The sequence below is a fragment of the Panthera tigris genome, chromosome A2 (genome assembly GCF_018350195.1).
Source record: "Panthera tigris isolate Pti1 chromosome A2, P.tigris_Pti1_mat1.1, whole genome shotgun sequence".
Lineage (NCBI taxonomy): Eukaryota > Metazoa > Chordata > Mammalia > Carnivora > Felidae > Panthera > Panthera tigris.
Window position 1 is genome coordinate 85,253,607 of NC_056661.1, and position 15,356 is coordinate 85,268,962.

General features: G+C 36.0%; 1 protein-coding gene across 2 annotated transcripts in view; it reads right to left on the reverse strand.

The window, feature by feature from the left end:
• Positions 1-15,096, reverse strand: part of HGF (hepatocyte growth factor) — an 80,420-nt gene extending 65,324 nt beyond the window's left edge. The window contains exons 1-5 of one of the 2 annotated variants that reach the window (XM_007076781.3): positions 14,411-15,096; positions 14,022-14,177; positions 7,195-7,360; positions 2,600-2,712; positions 1,002-1,116 (exon numbers count right to left, since the gene is read on the reverse strand). In XM_007076781.3, coding sequence (XP_007076843.2) covers positions 1,002-1,116; positions 2,600-2,712; positions 7,195-7,360; positions 14,022-14,103 — 476 coding nt within the window. In that variant the 5' untranslated portion in view covers positions 14,104-14,177; positions 14,411-15,096. The remainder of the gene's footprint in view (positions 1-1,001; positions 1,117-2,599; positions 2,713-7,194; positions 7,361-14,021; positions 14,178-14,410) is intronic. The other variant, XM_007076780.3, reaches the window with a different exon arrangement.
• Positions 15,097-15,356: the final 260 nt, after the last annotated feature.

A 15,356-nucleotide genomic window follows, 5' to 3' on the forward strand; every position in this document is an offset into this window, starting at 1 on the left:
CTCACTATGTGGTTCTTGGGATATTAAATGAGATAAACAAGATAAACTGCTCAGCAAGATACTTGCTCCTAGTACACTAAATCTTGCAATGCATTTAATAACCAGAGAGGAGAATTGTTTTAAACTACTTCAGTTCCTGTTAAAATTATTTGTGAAATAAGTCTTGACAAACTGTGGCTATATTTAGTTCCTTAGTGGGTATTAGAAATCTATGTTTCTCCTCCATGATGATTAAAACTCTCAGACTAATGAGCCTCTGGATGCTGTGTTTACTCATCTTTAAATAGCATTCATCTGTTATAACGAACACACTTCTCTGAAGTGTAGACATTTAATTTCCACGGAATGAGAAGTTTTCTCCAGTTATTAGGCAATAGGTGAAATGGGAAAGCTGGTCAATCTGTGACATGAGTTATTAGCAGAGGTTCTCAATTTTGGCTGTGCTTTAAAAAAAAAAAAAATACCAGTGCCTGGATTATTTCCCTAAAAGATTCTGATTTAATTGGTGTGTGTTGATGCCTGGGTGGCGGGGTTTGTTCAAGGCTCATAGCAGTTGGTTTTAGTGTGCAACCAAGGTTGTGTACCACCACGGTTAAAGAACAGTCAGCCCCCAGGATCAGGTCAGAATCTGATCCGCTGCCTATTTATATCACAGTGAAAGGCTCCACTTGAGCTGCAGAGTGCTGTACCTTCTAGAAGGCGAAGAGAGGCGGGGGGAATATATGTGTTTTCTTTAAATCACATTTTCATTACTTCTTCACAAATACCAAGATGTATAAGATGAGGTTTTGAGGTGAGATACTGTTAGGCCATACTTAATGGCAAATTTAGTCATCTTTGGATATCAGTCATGAATTCACATAACCCTTGGCTTGATGCAATTCAGTAAAGTTGGGTAAATTATTATAGAACCGTAGATTATTCTGAAGTACTAACATGAGATTGCTAGCACACATATAAAAAAGAAAGGCTCTCCCCTCTTTTCTTCATGCTGTTCTTACCTGTGTTCATGTGGTATCATAGAATTCCAAGGCTGGCATTTGATGCCACTCTTAGTGATAGATACTGTTCCCTTGTAGCTACCTCCTTTGCCAATGATGCAGTTTCTAATGTAGTCTATCAGAGGAAAGCAGAGAAAAGTTTTATAACTATGTGTAGCATACTCTGTATATATTTAAAAAGAAAAAAAAGAATTCCATCCAAATCTTTAGGTAATTAATGTTTATAAATTATCTCAAATCATACTGACATTTCTGGCCTAATGTTTATAGTACTTAAAAAAAAAAAAGACTACTTTGGAGTTTTAATTTTGTGAGTATATTTCTGGAAAATAGCAGAGATCAGTCCATGTTCTTAGTGGAGATTAGCCTGTATACTCAACTGGTCAGACAAATTTAATTTGGCAGAATGATTTGCTCAAATATACAGACCATTTTAAGAAAATATTAAAAATAAAAATTAAGTAATTTGCAAATTTTATTCAATTCAAAGAGTTACTTTAAGTTAATAAAATAACTGACTTGTTTTTATCTCAGTAAAATTGTGTAAGTTTTGTATATGTGTGTGTGTATGTCTGAGTGATAGTTATATTACGTTCATTATTATTTTCTAAATTTTTGCTAACTTTAGTGCTGCAAAAGTGTAGAGCAATTAATTTGACACAAGCCATATATTCCTATCAAATACCAGCATATACACTTGTTAGCAACCTAGAAGATTAAAAAATGGTCTTATACTACATTATGAGTTATGTTTAGGATTTACAGAATTACTGGGTATATAGATCATCTAATTTTCTTTTTTTTAGGTCATCTTATTTTCTACCATAAATTAATTTTAATTTAATTTAAACATCTACCTTTGTAACAAGGAAGTATCTCTGTATATTACCAAATACTCAAATTAAATGGCACAGTATGATTTAGGAAAACGTTAAACTTGATTAAGTACTATTATTATAAATACAATCCATAATTATTAATTTGTGTGATAAGAAATTTATTTGGTAAAATTCATATTTATATAACACTTTCCAGTTATTTCATTGATATAATTCTGCTTTGGATCAAAGTAAATAACCTGTGAATACAATATCAAGTGAACAAAATAGACACATTAACAAATAATATCATCTTAATTATTTTAAAGATTTATAAAGTATATAATTAGGAAAAGTCACAATTAATGTTTCAAAATCTCCACATTTTATTATCAGCAATCATCACTATAACATCAGTTATTCAAAGTTGTTAGAATTTAAAATACTATAAAATAAGCTCAAAATGTACTATATTTTAAACTATTAACTTAAGGTGGCACTTTCTAAAATGAACATGGGGAATATCAGTTCTAGGAGATGCTCCTAGAAATAAACAAAGAGGGAGGGGGCCAATATAATTATGGAATGTTTAGGGAGTGTTCTTTTTAAAATACTATATTTAAAAGAGTCAAGACACTAGTATCTGTCTTAATGGAAGAATTGACTGCATAACAGATCTAGCATATGATAAAAAATCAGCAGGAAAGAGCACTGTAGCAGGAAATTACACATATTTTATACTTTATTTTGTTATGAAACATTTAGGGAGAAACTAGTTACCTTTGTTTTCATAGAGATCGAATTCATGACCAAACTCTTTTTTCACTCCACTTGTCATGCTATTGAAAGGGAACCAGAGGCATCGTTTCCTTGCTTTATCAAAAACAAAGGCCCTGAAAAAAATATCTAAATGAAAAGAAGGAATACTACTATTTATAAAGTTTTTAAAGAATGGGCACATGGTTTAGCCAAGGAGGGCAATATAAAAAGATATATGATTACATATGCATATAAAAATATGAGTGATTTTTGGACCTACCATTTTGATGGCCAAAGAAAGAACAAAATTAAGTTTTCATACATGTACATTTAAATATCAGAATACTGTTTGGAATGTTCTCATGTTATTCTTTTTTTTTTTTTAATTTTTTTAACGTTTATTTATTTTTGAGACAGATGTTCTCATGTTATTCTAAATGATGTTTAGACAAATTAAGACTTAAACAAGCCAAATCAATATATAACACAACTGCTTGGGTTACTTCTGAAGACTTTTTTTTTTGTAAGTACACAACAAGTTGGAAGATTTTGTTTATAGTTATATACTAATGATTATATTTGAAATATCGTGATTAGTTTCCAAAGTTTGTAGTTGTGTAAAGTACATTCTAAAGTGACATTTCCTAAAATGCATTAGACAAATCACCATCCAGGAGATTCTACTAGCAAAAGGGATCTGAAATCAAATGTTTGGAAATTTTGCATATTCTAGAACTTCTTGGTGAGTTATAAAGCATGGAAGCTTATTAAAGCTATGAAAATCTTGTTATTAGGATAGCTGTTTATGTAAGTCAATGTTTCCTAAATAGATTTGCTAACTTAGGAATTTTTAATTTAAGAAATCTATTAAGAACCCATAACATATGCTTTTGATAGATCGTCTTGAAGAAAATTACTAAAATGTGTCACTCCTACAATTACCATTCCTACAGCTAATTATATTGGATTTTGTTGTTGACTAAAAAAAGTCTTTCTAAAGTAAAATGAGAAGTAGACAAAGCCTTTAACTGAGCTTAGTAAAGAGCACGATAAAATTTTCAACATATTAAATGCTACCATGTCTTACAATGTAGAAAATGAAGTTGGAATTCTGACCTGTTACCTTCCTTTAAGAAATGGTACTAAAACTCTTTCTCACTATGTTCATGCTAATCACAATGTCATCATGTACAAGTATCCAATTAAAAGAAACATAGCATTTCTAAGAATAAGGATTTTTCACTTCTAATCCATATAATGTTTTGAGAACATATAGTTTTCTTATAATTTTAGATATCCCAAATTAGCCATTTATTTCTTAGCAATTTGCCAACTTTTAAAATATTTAAATAAGGGGAAATAACTTTTATGAAACATGTAAAATATGTTATAAAATTATTTGAAACACTTTATCTATTATCTCTATTTTTATTTATTCTATGTCCAAAATACCCCAAAAATTATATTCATAAACATTGTGCTTAAAGATATGTTGAAGTATCTACCTACAAGAACTTCTTACAGCTGAAAGAGTAATTAAGGGCAAATCATGAAAGTATATCTTTGCAGTGGTGGCAGAATAACTTACGAGAGAATTGGCTAATGATAGACTTGAATTTTGATCTGGCAGATTGTAGGCTTATGCAATACATGTTAAATTCCCTATTACTCTATTACAGCACCTTGGTGAGGGGCATGTTAAATGACTTTGAACACATAGTAATTAGATAAAGAGCTCATATAAACTAAACAAAAACCTAACTACAAATTTTAAAGTTACAGAATCAATAACTTGCCACTTAAGGTCACATTAAAAAATAAAATCATGGGGCGCCTGGGTGGCTCAGTCGGTTAAGTGTCGGACTTCGGCTCAGGTCATGATTTCACGGTTTGTGAGTTCAAGCCCCACATCGGGCTCTCTGGTGACAGCTCAGATCCTGGAATCTGCTTCGGATTCTGTGTCTCATTCTCTCTCTGCCCCTCCCCCACTTGTGCTCTGTCTCTCAAAAATAAATAAATTAAAAATTATATATAAAAAACAAAATCAAACCACACATATAACTACTCATCAATTAATAATATTGCTTTGACATGAGAATGCCTTGGAGGTGACTCATGAGTCCCATCAGGAACATGCAAGATTTGCCTCTGTGAATACACAGGTGATTGCATCCAAAAAGTGGGTATCAGAATTTCCAGCTTGCTGTCTCCATTCACCCTTTTCTCTCATTCCATTTAATGCCATATTCTCTCAGAAAAGTGTTTCCTTGTCTCATTTTATGCCTCCAAATAGAATGGATCCAAACAGTCAGATTCTAGAGTAGCATCTTGTTTTAAGTTTGACTTTAAGAGTCTTTATCTTATCCTTATTTTAATTATCATATTCCTTTCATACATGTAGATTTAGGTTTTCATACATGTAGATTTTTTTTGTCTAGTTTTCTCGTTATATATGTCAGAAAGGCAATCCCAATACCAGTTACTCAATCATGGATGGAGGAAGAAAGCCTCATATTTTCTTCTCTTGAGTCAAGTCATGGATAGCAATTTTCCGAGGAGCTTAGAATCAGGCATTCTGGTCATCTTTCCTACCCAGCAAAAAAAGAACTTCAATCTCTGTAAAATCAATATTGTTGATAACTTCTCAAGAGGAGGTAGTGTTTGAGAATGTTCCACCCTGCACCTGTTGAATCACGGATGCTTTCATAAAGTATTACTGGTATTTTCTAAGCATTTTTGCATATTTGCCATTGCTTTTCAGTGATTCTAGTCCATATAACAAGCCTGCAAAAAAAATCCTTTAAATCATTAAGAGTCTAATTTCAGAGTATCACAGTATGCCCATTGAGTTCTGAATAACTAATATATTTAGTGATTACAAACACATATGTATATTTGGGATAGACAAGTGAGAAGGATGACACATTTCTGGGCAGAGGAACTTTGGCTGTACAAAGGTTTTATACATGTGGTTTTCTGCACAGGTTGCCATAAATTTGAAGACTAAATATAACTCAACCAGAATATAGTAGGAAAGTATGAAACCTCATATTTGGGATATGTAAAGATTTTTAATCAGGTCACATGTGTTCTTTAATGCAGCAAAATCATTTTAGTTCCTCTTGAATAAAACAAAGGGAAAAGTTTTTCTTTTGTTTACTAGAGATAAGGCGTGAAAAATGTGAAAATCGGGAGGTCACAATGCCTTCCTTACTTGTGGATTCAGGAAAGTGTGTTTTCAGATTCAGAGTTAAAAATCAATAATGAGATGAACTTCTCCCATTTCCTTCGACTCACCTTCCCAAGCCTGTGAGGGGAAAATACAATAAATCTAACCTCCTCAATTGCAAAAAGAACATCACTGTAGATCTACACAGCTATGACACTGATTGAGAGTAGTTTTCTCTAATTCATTTTATACAATCCCAAGGCAGGAAAGTCAGGGAAAGAAACAGAATTATCACAGGAATATACATGCAAAGTCAATTCTCCACTCCCCTTGCCAGGAAATCTCTCCCAGAAAGTGGCAGTTTGGCAAGAAAAATACTTCCAGAGGAGTTATAAATGAATAGAAAGGAGACAGTCTCTCTTCCTACATCTGTCGAGGACCTTCTCTGACCATACTCTTTCCCTCAGGCGCCAAACACTCATTTATCTAAAAAAAAAAAAAAAAAGGCAAGATGAAAGTAGGGTCACTTGCCTCGACTTTACTAAAATCTGTATTCATGGGACATGACACTGCCCAAATGTGATCATGAATAGAATTCAAAATTGACAAGATACCACATGCAATCCTGTCAAAATAGAATGAGATAGGGAATAAAGGGGTGTCAAGTAAGTGAGAGGCTGGGATGTTTATGGGGAAGAATGGGGAAATGCATTTTCTTCTGGCAACTCAGAAAATTATTCAGATGCAATTGTCTCCTTCATGGCCCGAAACTCCCGAGTTTTATCCTTGGGCTCACTGGCAAAGTAGGAAGGAGTTCTTCCCTGTGAGGTTAGGCAGGGAATTTCAAAAGATAAGAAAAGTCGCCTTTGGAATCTCTTCATACCTCTTTGAATTGCCCCATCACTTTTCACCTAAAACTTCATCATCACTATCCCCTAACTGTTTTTGAATAGCCTTTGCTGCTGACACCAATCCCTCTAGTCTTTTAATCTAATTCTCTCAACACCTTTTATTTCAATCCCTTAAGACAATGACGTAACTTGCAGTAAATTCTGGCTCTTGCCCAACTTATATTCTGAAAATTCCTCCACTCCTCTTGCAAGAAAAAATAAATGTTTACTCTGAATAGAATACTTTAAAATGTTGGATAAAAGGCAATCTAGTTGAATTTTAGTTTCTAAAGTTCAACTATTCATAAGATGAGAAAACACAAATTCCATAACCAGAGGCACTGTGGATTCTAAATGGTATCAGTTTATGTGCTCTCCCTTACTCACATTTCCATCAACTGGGAGCAACGTCTCCTGTTATAATGAGTGAAAACCCAAGTCAAGCTTATACTTTTAAGGGCAAATTACATGAATCCAAAAAGTGGGGGGAACCATGATGATAATTAGTAGATGCTGTATTTGGAAAGTTATCCTAAGAACAAAATGAAGCAACTTACTTGCAAGTGAATGGAAGTCCTTTATTCCTAATACATCTATTGGCACATTGGTCTGCAGTGTTCATTTTTTTTGTTTTTATCTTCAGTAATGGGTCTTCTTTAATTAGAGTAGTCTTTGCTGACTTTTTGAATTCATGAAGTGTGTTTCTTCTTTTCTTCTGTCCTTCTATTAATAATAATAATTTTTTTTAAAAAATGGAGGAAAAGCTTTTAAGGCTCATATAGAAAAAAAAAATGTCCTTAAGGATCATCCACAAGATAGTGATTTTATCTGACAACATACTATATCTCCAGGGATTGGGGGTGAAGTGAGGTGGGGATTGATACTCTCAGATAGTTAAGAGCAAAAGAGGAATATTGTAATCAGTGAAGAATAAATAACTTGTCATGTAGAGTCACTCATCTACATTCTTTAAAATGAAATATGGTTTTAAAAATTAGGACAGAGTTCACTCTAAAGAAATAAATGACATGATATTCTCCAAACAGTATGTAAGCAAATGCCCGGGTTTATCATATCATGCTCTATAATTAAATTTGTCATTTCCTTCTACAGTTGGCCCTTATGTAAGTTATAGTATTAATTAGATAAGCCAACTCAATTACATGTGAGCAACTTCTCACTAGAAAATGGCACAGTGGATAAATTCTTCTGACTCTCTTTGAAGTATTTCATATTACTCAAGTTTAGCCCTTCTCGTTTCCTTCATAAGTGTTTTCTGTGCTTTGGGGCACTATTTCTTAGTATCACTGAATTGTCTTGAAATCAAGCCAACTACTATAAATCAAATGTGTGTAAAACATCATCCTTTAATGTAGCAATATCATTTTTCTTCATGAAAGTATTCTCCAAAGCCCCTAGATAGCATGAAGCCTCCTATTAAAAACATGAAAAACAGAACTAAAACATCCTAAAAGACTTCATCTTGTAGATAACTTCAGAGTATCAAGCGCTTACTTCTTTATTCTCAACTTGCCCAAAGTTACCTAGTTTCTAACGATGGTCGCCATCTTCACAATGAGAATGAAAATGTCTAAGAGACTGCACCTATTGTGTATTAAGGAGAGGCATGATTGTGCCTCTCTTCTGCCTGCCAGTTCTTTTGAACATCCTTGTAACAAAAGCGGTAACAATATCTTCATTCTTAAGATGAAGAAACTGAGACACAGCGAAAAATTAATTGCCCCTTAAGCAAAACTCATTTGAAACTCAACCGCCTAGCTTCAGAACCCCCATTCTTAAACACTCGTGATGCCACCTTTTTTAAAAGAATTATAAGAAAGTATGTAGAAATATGGCTTACAAATATTTTTTGAAGATCTGGTTTAGGGCTATCAGTAGAGAAGAAATTTGGATGGTAAGACAGGAAATGCATTCCTGCTCTTTATATGTGGTGAAATATGCCAAGAAAAGAGGGTAAAATTTTTGTGCAGAAAATTTGGAAATATGGCTAGCAGAGTGAGGTACAAACAATGGCATCATACTCTCAAATTTGCCAGCAACCACTGGCTCCAGTTGGTTTATTAAACATCCAGATGCTATTCATTAATGTCTATCCTAACCTGAAGTCCACAATAAATAAGAGAAAACATGAAGTCCTCTAAATTTCTGGTTCTCTGTAAAACTCCAGAACACAATCCCCAAAAGACTGGTACTAATTTCTGTAATAATGTTTTCATTTTCAACTTTTCTTTGTCCTACAAGATGGAATGGCTATGGTACAACAGATATAATTTAAATGACATTTTAACATAGAAATGCAATCAACCAAATAATCTATCAACATGTTATTTATTGAGTGTGGACCAAATGCCTTGCATAACGTTGGCAGACAGATGATAATTCTGGCATTCTTACTGACTTGCCAAATGACTTTGTTTAATTACCTGAAATGCTAATATACCAATTACTCAATCTACAAAATGCAAGTTATGTTATATTTGAAGCTATTTAATTATTAAGTAGATATTTGGAAGTTAATTTGGATTAAAAAATGTTATTAATATGCAAAGTTTTAGCTTTGTTTTTGAAATTCCATTCTTTAATTTCTGGCATAGAGAAGAAATTGTTATTCTCCCAAGCAAAAAAGTGGTATAATTCTTTTCACATTTTGGTTTCTGCCACAGGACCATGTTAATGGGAGATACATTTCTACATTAAGAATTTCTTGCTTTGACCATAGTGCACTATTTCTTAGGTGCTATGAAATGTTTCACAGAATAATAATCATCTGATTTCCTATATACATATGAGTATTTCTTAGAAAAAATAGTAGTTAATGATGCTGAAAATCCAGTAAATAAAACTGTTGGTTAAAAGGAAATGTGCACATATACTATATATATGTGTGTGCACACACGCGCGCGTGTGTGTATATACACACATATATGTTTGTCATATCTATGTCAAATAAATTCAGTTAACTAACAATACAGAATTAAAATTGGCCTCATGCATGTGTTCATTATACATGTCTAGGTGTGAGAGAAGAGCATAAAGCTAAATTTTAGAAGTGTAAGGCAAACATTAAATTAAGATATGCATTTTACTATTTATCAAATAAAAGAGGACCCCTTGTCAATGCCCCAGTTTCTTTTCTCAATACCATGCAATATGAAGGCAAGTATTGAAGAAAGAGGTCTCTGTGGGATTATTGTTTGTGTTTAATTCTACAGATCCTCAGTTGTCCTATTGAAATGTGTTAATGTGTGACTCTCACAAAAGTAGCCTAACTCTTGCTTGCTGATAAGTTTTTCCATCACCACCTTTCATCTAAAGATCAAAAAGCATTCAGAAAAGCAAACAAATCTACGATTTTCCTTTACTAGATAATAGACAGGTGTGAAAAACTTGTCTGGGGCTACAGAGCTTATCAAAGGCAATGGGAGCCAGGTATCAGGATTCCCTTTCACTATTTATTTCTCATGATTTAGAAGCTTTCCCTTATAATTTAGTCATTTCTACTAGGTCAGTAATAAATTACTATAAAATGTGAAGTTGAAGCTAGCTGTGTATCATGTAATCCAGGCATCTATAAAACTAATTTCTTCTTCAATAAAAGAAAAATTCAAAACAGAAGTCGTTCAAAAACAGAATGTGAAAATAAAACTCCTTTGCTGAAAATAGTTTCAACTTTTTCTTCCATATGTATTAGCAACTGATGCTTGTTTTAGTGAAAACAGTTAAAAGACCAGCTTAATTTGGGAAGAAACTCAAAGAAAATATCTTTGGATCAGATTTTTCTCTACTATTTTTTCTGCATAACTATTAGTTGGAGTTTATAAACAAAATATTGAAATGAAATCAAAGGGTGAGAGATCACTGCAATTTTGTCATGCTTTCTTGTACTTTAAATTGCAACTCCTTTCTCCACTTCTCCTAGTATAGGAAAACATTCTGGAAGCTATATTTCTTGAAGAACCTGAAATCCCTATTTTAGAATTGAAATCATTAGGATCTTAGTGAAAACCTACAAACAGAAAGTAGGGTCAAATGTATCAAGGTGCTTGAAGAAAGACACATTTCTCCCTCTGGTCCGTGGCCTCACACTCATTTCTCTCAGTACCTCATATATTTTCTTCTCTGTATGGTCTAACCATTGACTTCAAAGGAAAATCATGCAAGGAAAGGATTTGCAGGGTGTGGAAAGAAGCAGGAATCTGGCTCCACATATTCTGAGAAACCTACCCACATGATTAGTGATTAACAGCTTGAAGTGGCAAGATGTTAAGATGAAAGTACACAAATAATTAATGGAGGGAACGGTAGTGACTGGAGACTTTAAACTTCCCAAAGACAAGAATCATAAATACTAGTCCACATTTTCATTTTCATTGCTGTTATCTAAGGACTTGGATTTCACAGTTGGTATTTGAGAAGTAGCAAAATAGTCTCTTGCAAAGAAAATGGAGCAATAGTCAAGGTGAGATTCAGGGCCTCCCTTCTTCACCTTCGTTCGGCTTCCTTGGTCATTGTCATTGTCATAGAAGCCTCCGTCTGGTCTCCTCCCTATTTCTCCCAACAACTGTTTCTCCACGCAGCAACCAAAAAAACCACACTGAAGTACAATTTAAGTCAGGTATCTTGTCAACTCCAAAATTTCCAACTGCTACCCATGATGTTCAGAATACTTTGGCACACCATTCATGTCTGTGCATACGACCTTACTTTAGTTTCTAATCACAGGCCATGGTACTCCCTCTTGGTACTCAGGTACACCAATCCCACATGCTTACCTGTGCTCATACTTTCTCACCTCTATGCCTTTGGTCATTCTGTGTTCCCCTGACTTAGGTACCGATCATACTACCATCCATCTTTTCATACTCAGCCTGGATACCACATTTTCCCCCAACTTCTTACGCTAGAAATGAACTCTCAGTCATAGTATAATAGTGTTCCTAACACAGAGTTTTTCTTACATTACTTAGAAAAATGGATTTTTAAAAGGCAATTTCATTTAATTTCACGGCTTCTGGCTTCAGTATAAATAAAAGAAAAAAAAACAGCACATACTTCATTCTCATAGATTTGAGTCAGAATCTCAGCTCTATCCCTTTACTATGAAAAGAGAATTAAAGTCTTTAAAATCAGGTGCCCCATGTAAGATGAGCAGAATAATGCCAATCTTATCAGAATTAAATAAGTTCTTTTAGAGCTTGGCCCATAACAGTTGCTCAACAAATGTGGGTTTCTTTCACATTTGTTCATCTTTATATCTCTCACAGGTTCCTGGACATCAAGCGCTTATTTAGTGCTTCTTTTGTTACGGGGTACTGGATATTAGTTTCCAGTGTAGGTAGAAGCATATAGAGGGTAATTCTATGTAGACCAACTCCTATAAAGATGGCCGGGGTCACTATATTGCATATTTCTTCAGAAACTTTTCTATAAAGTATCTCCTTAACACATCCTGCTCATGATTGATAGTCACCTCATTAAAGTATCCACTTTCATTCTCCCATTGTATTATTTTACAATATGTGCAAATATAGACTCATGGGATAAATCTAAGAGCATAACAAAAGCAATTAACAATAAAAGCCCTAAATGTTCAATGTGAGATGATATAAAAAAGGACCAACTTTCTTGGTATGTTCTAAGAGGACTGTCCATATTCTCCAGTTTGGAGAATGTCATAAAAAAAAAAAAACCTATCAAAATAAACTTACCACCCAAACCAAGCCAGACCCTCTTTTGATGACAATTTTACCATTATCCACTTCAGGAATTATTCACAGCATATCTGTAATCCCCAATTGTCCTCTCCTTGCCTGCCAGCACACTCTGGGGCTGCATTCTCCCTATACTCAGGAAACGCAGTCATTTCAACATTAGCCAAAGTGAAACATCATTACGAATGTATATCTCCTGCCAAAACTCCGTAATGCATGCCAAAAACAAATAGACATTGTCTATGGTTGATCTACTGTTTGGGTTTTCCACATTGTGTTTCCCTCACATTAGCACAGATGATTTCAGGTAACCATATTGTACTTCAGGCCATCAACGTTTGAATCTTTAAAAATGAAAGCCCTCAAGATATTAGCCATGCTCTCAATTTATGCCCTAAACCTCCTGAAATCAGCAGTGTCTTCTGAGAGTTCATTTTAGCATGACATACCTCAAGCATGACAACGTGCTTGATTGAGCTCACTTCTTTTTCACCTCTTCAGAAACCTTACCTAAATGTTTTCAAATCGGCCCTTCCCACACAGTCTTGTTCTCAAAAGGACCACTTCACAAGATTGAAGAAGAAAGCCAGGTGGGCTGAATGTCTTTCCTTGTCAGTTAGCAAATTCTTGATGTTTTCAACCCTTGCATTACATCAGAGACTAGATCAGAGTTCCAATAAATTTCATATTTAACTTATCTCAAAAGATATGGCCGGTTCTCTGGTTTGTGTTATGAAAAGGCCATGTCTACCATGTGGGCATTTGTTCCATTCTTTTATTCCCCTGTGCCCACCCGTGGTGCTCACTACCTTCTCCCTCTGGCATCTCAGCCACTACCATGATAATACGACCAAATACAGATGTTTCCTCTTGCCCTGATAACAACAGAAAACTTCCCAAAGCGGCAGATGAAATCTCTACACTTCCAGGAAGGTAGTATGAACTCACCAGCAATTCCTTCCCAACCTATAAATTCAGGGGAGAAAATGGGAGGCTGAAAGGACCCCTTCTGCAGCTTTAATCAGAGTCATACAATTTTTGCCTCCCTTGCACTGCAGTTTCAAAGGGCAGACATCCATACCCAGACAGAATGAGATCTTAGAAGACAGGCTTTCTCTTTCATTTTTATAACATGCATATACTCAGGGCTTAATCTGCCTTCTCCAAATGAAAACCTGTATAAAGTCTTCATGTAGCCCTGAATGTTGACTGAGTGACGTGGGGTGGTGGAACGTCATGGAAAAATATCCTCTGGAAAGAAGTGAGTCCCTGCTGTACTGACAGTCCCTCTCCCCTCTTCAGACCAGACCTTCTGTTCAGCCTTCAACTTGTCCAAACCAGCAAAATTCAAGCCAGTGTTAGCACTTCATTCCTGTCCCACAGTCCACAGCTAAGAGGCTAAGAGAGCCCTGGGATTGGGTTGGGGGGTGGGGGGGGGGGAGCTCACTGAGGGGATGTTAATTATCATTGTAAATGCCTTGCAAACAGGAACAGAATATCAAAAGGAAGCATAAGGAGAGATTTAAAGGACCCAAGCCACACACAGAGCTGAGGAAGGATGCTGGGGATGGGGTGGAGAGAGTTAGGAAAAGGCAAGGTTAGCAGGAGAGAGTTAAAATCGTAATGATGAAGAAGAAAAAGAGAAGACTAACCTGCATAGGGGATGGGAAGCAGAAGGAGGTGGAGGAGGACGTGCTGCAGCAGCAGGACTGGAAGAAGTTTGGTCACCCACATGGTGCTGCTGGACGGGCTGGCGGATCCCACTGGAGGAGATGCCTGGCTGAGAGAAGCCTGTTCCGACTCAGTGCCTAAAAGAACCAGTCGGCTCTGAGCTGCTTTTTATTGCGATGAGCTAAGTTTGTTGTGTGATTAACTGGAAAGATCTAGGTCTGAACTCCCTCTTACGGTAAGAAACTGTTTAACAACAGCCCTTTACTCTCTTCCACCCCCTTCCTTTCCTCACTAACCACCCCCCCAACAACACCAAAGAGATCCCAGCTCCCCGCGCCCCCCCTCAACTCTGCTTAGGAAAGAAACTTACAAAGAAAAGGTCACCTGGCCTGAGGCCAGCTCAATTTGGAAGCTCGAGCTCCAGATCCCTGTGGCTCCTATCCGAGTAGGGAAGGGAGGAGCAAGGCTCAGCCCAATAGCTAAATCAAGGGACAGGCAGAGGACCAATTCGCTAAATTTAAACAGGAAAATACATGTGTTTACATGTCTCTTTGGGAAAAGAGGAAGGGGAAGCAGCATAAGAAGAAAGCAAAGAGCTGCCTTTCAGTCAAATGTGCTTTAGCTCCTAATCTGTCTACTTTCACTGCTAGAGCAAACTAGGGATTCAAAACACTAGCACAGGTTCCTTGGGGTGTTAGAGACGGAGCAGAGAGGAGGGAGGCAGGCGAGGAGGCAGAACCAGGCGGGTCCAGCCCAGGTAAAAAGCATTAGGTGAGAAAAGGGTGTGGTATTGTGGGGTAAAAATAAACAAGCAAAATGAAAGCACCCACGGTGTCAGGTAAGAAAATTGCCCCTGCCCAATATCCGCAGGGCAGGCTGCTTTTTTCAGAAGCTGTACTACCTCTGCGATCACCACAAATGTGCCTGAAGTGCATAAAAGAAACTTGTCTGATTGAGGGTTGGCGATAAAATGTGTTCATGCTCTCTCTTAAAATGTCTAAGAGATTAGGATTATCTACTGCCTGTCCCCAACAGATAAATGTAGCATGGACTATGTGTCCTTATACCACACACTCACACACACACACACGCACACGCGCACACAGGCGTGCGCCACTCTCATGCATCTGTGTCTATATGGTGCACATATCTTCTAAGACTAACTTTCACTGGAAATTTCTCAATCTGTTTTAATTCGTAAATAACTAATATGCCTCTCTTCTCCAGTTCCATCCCTCTGAATGCACCCACCAGCCTCCCTAAATCTACACTGAGAGATAAGGAGTTTGTGTGGATTGGCAGGAGTGGGGGGGACC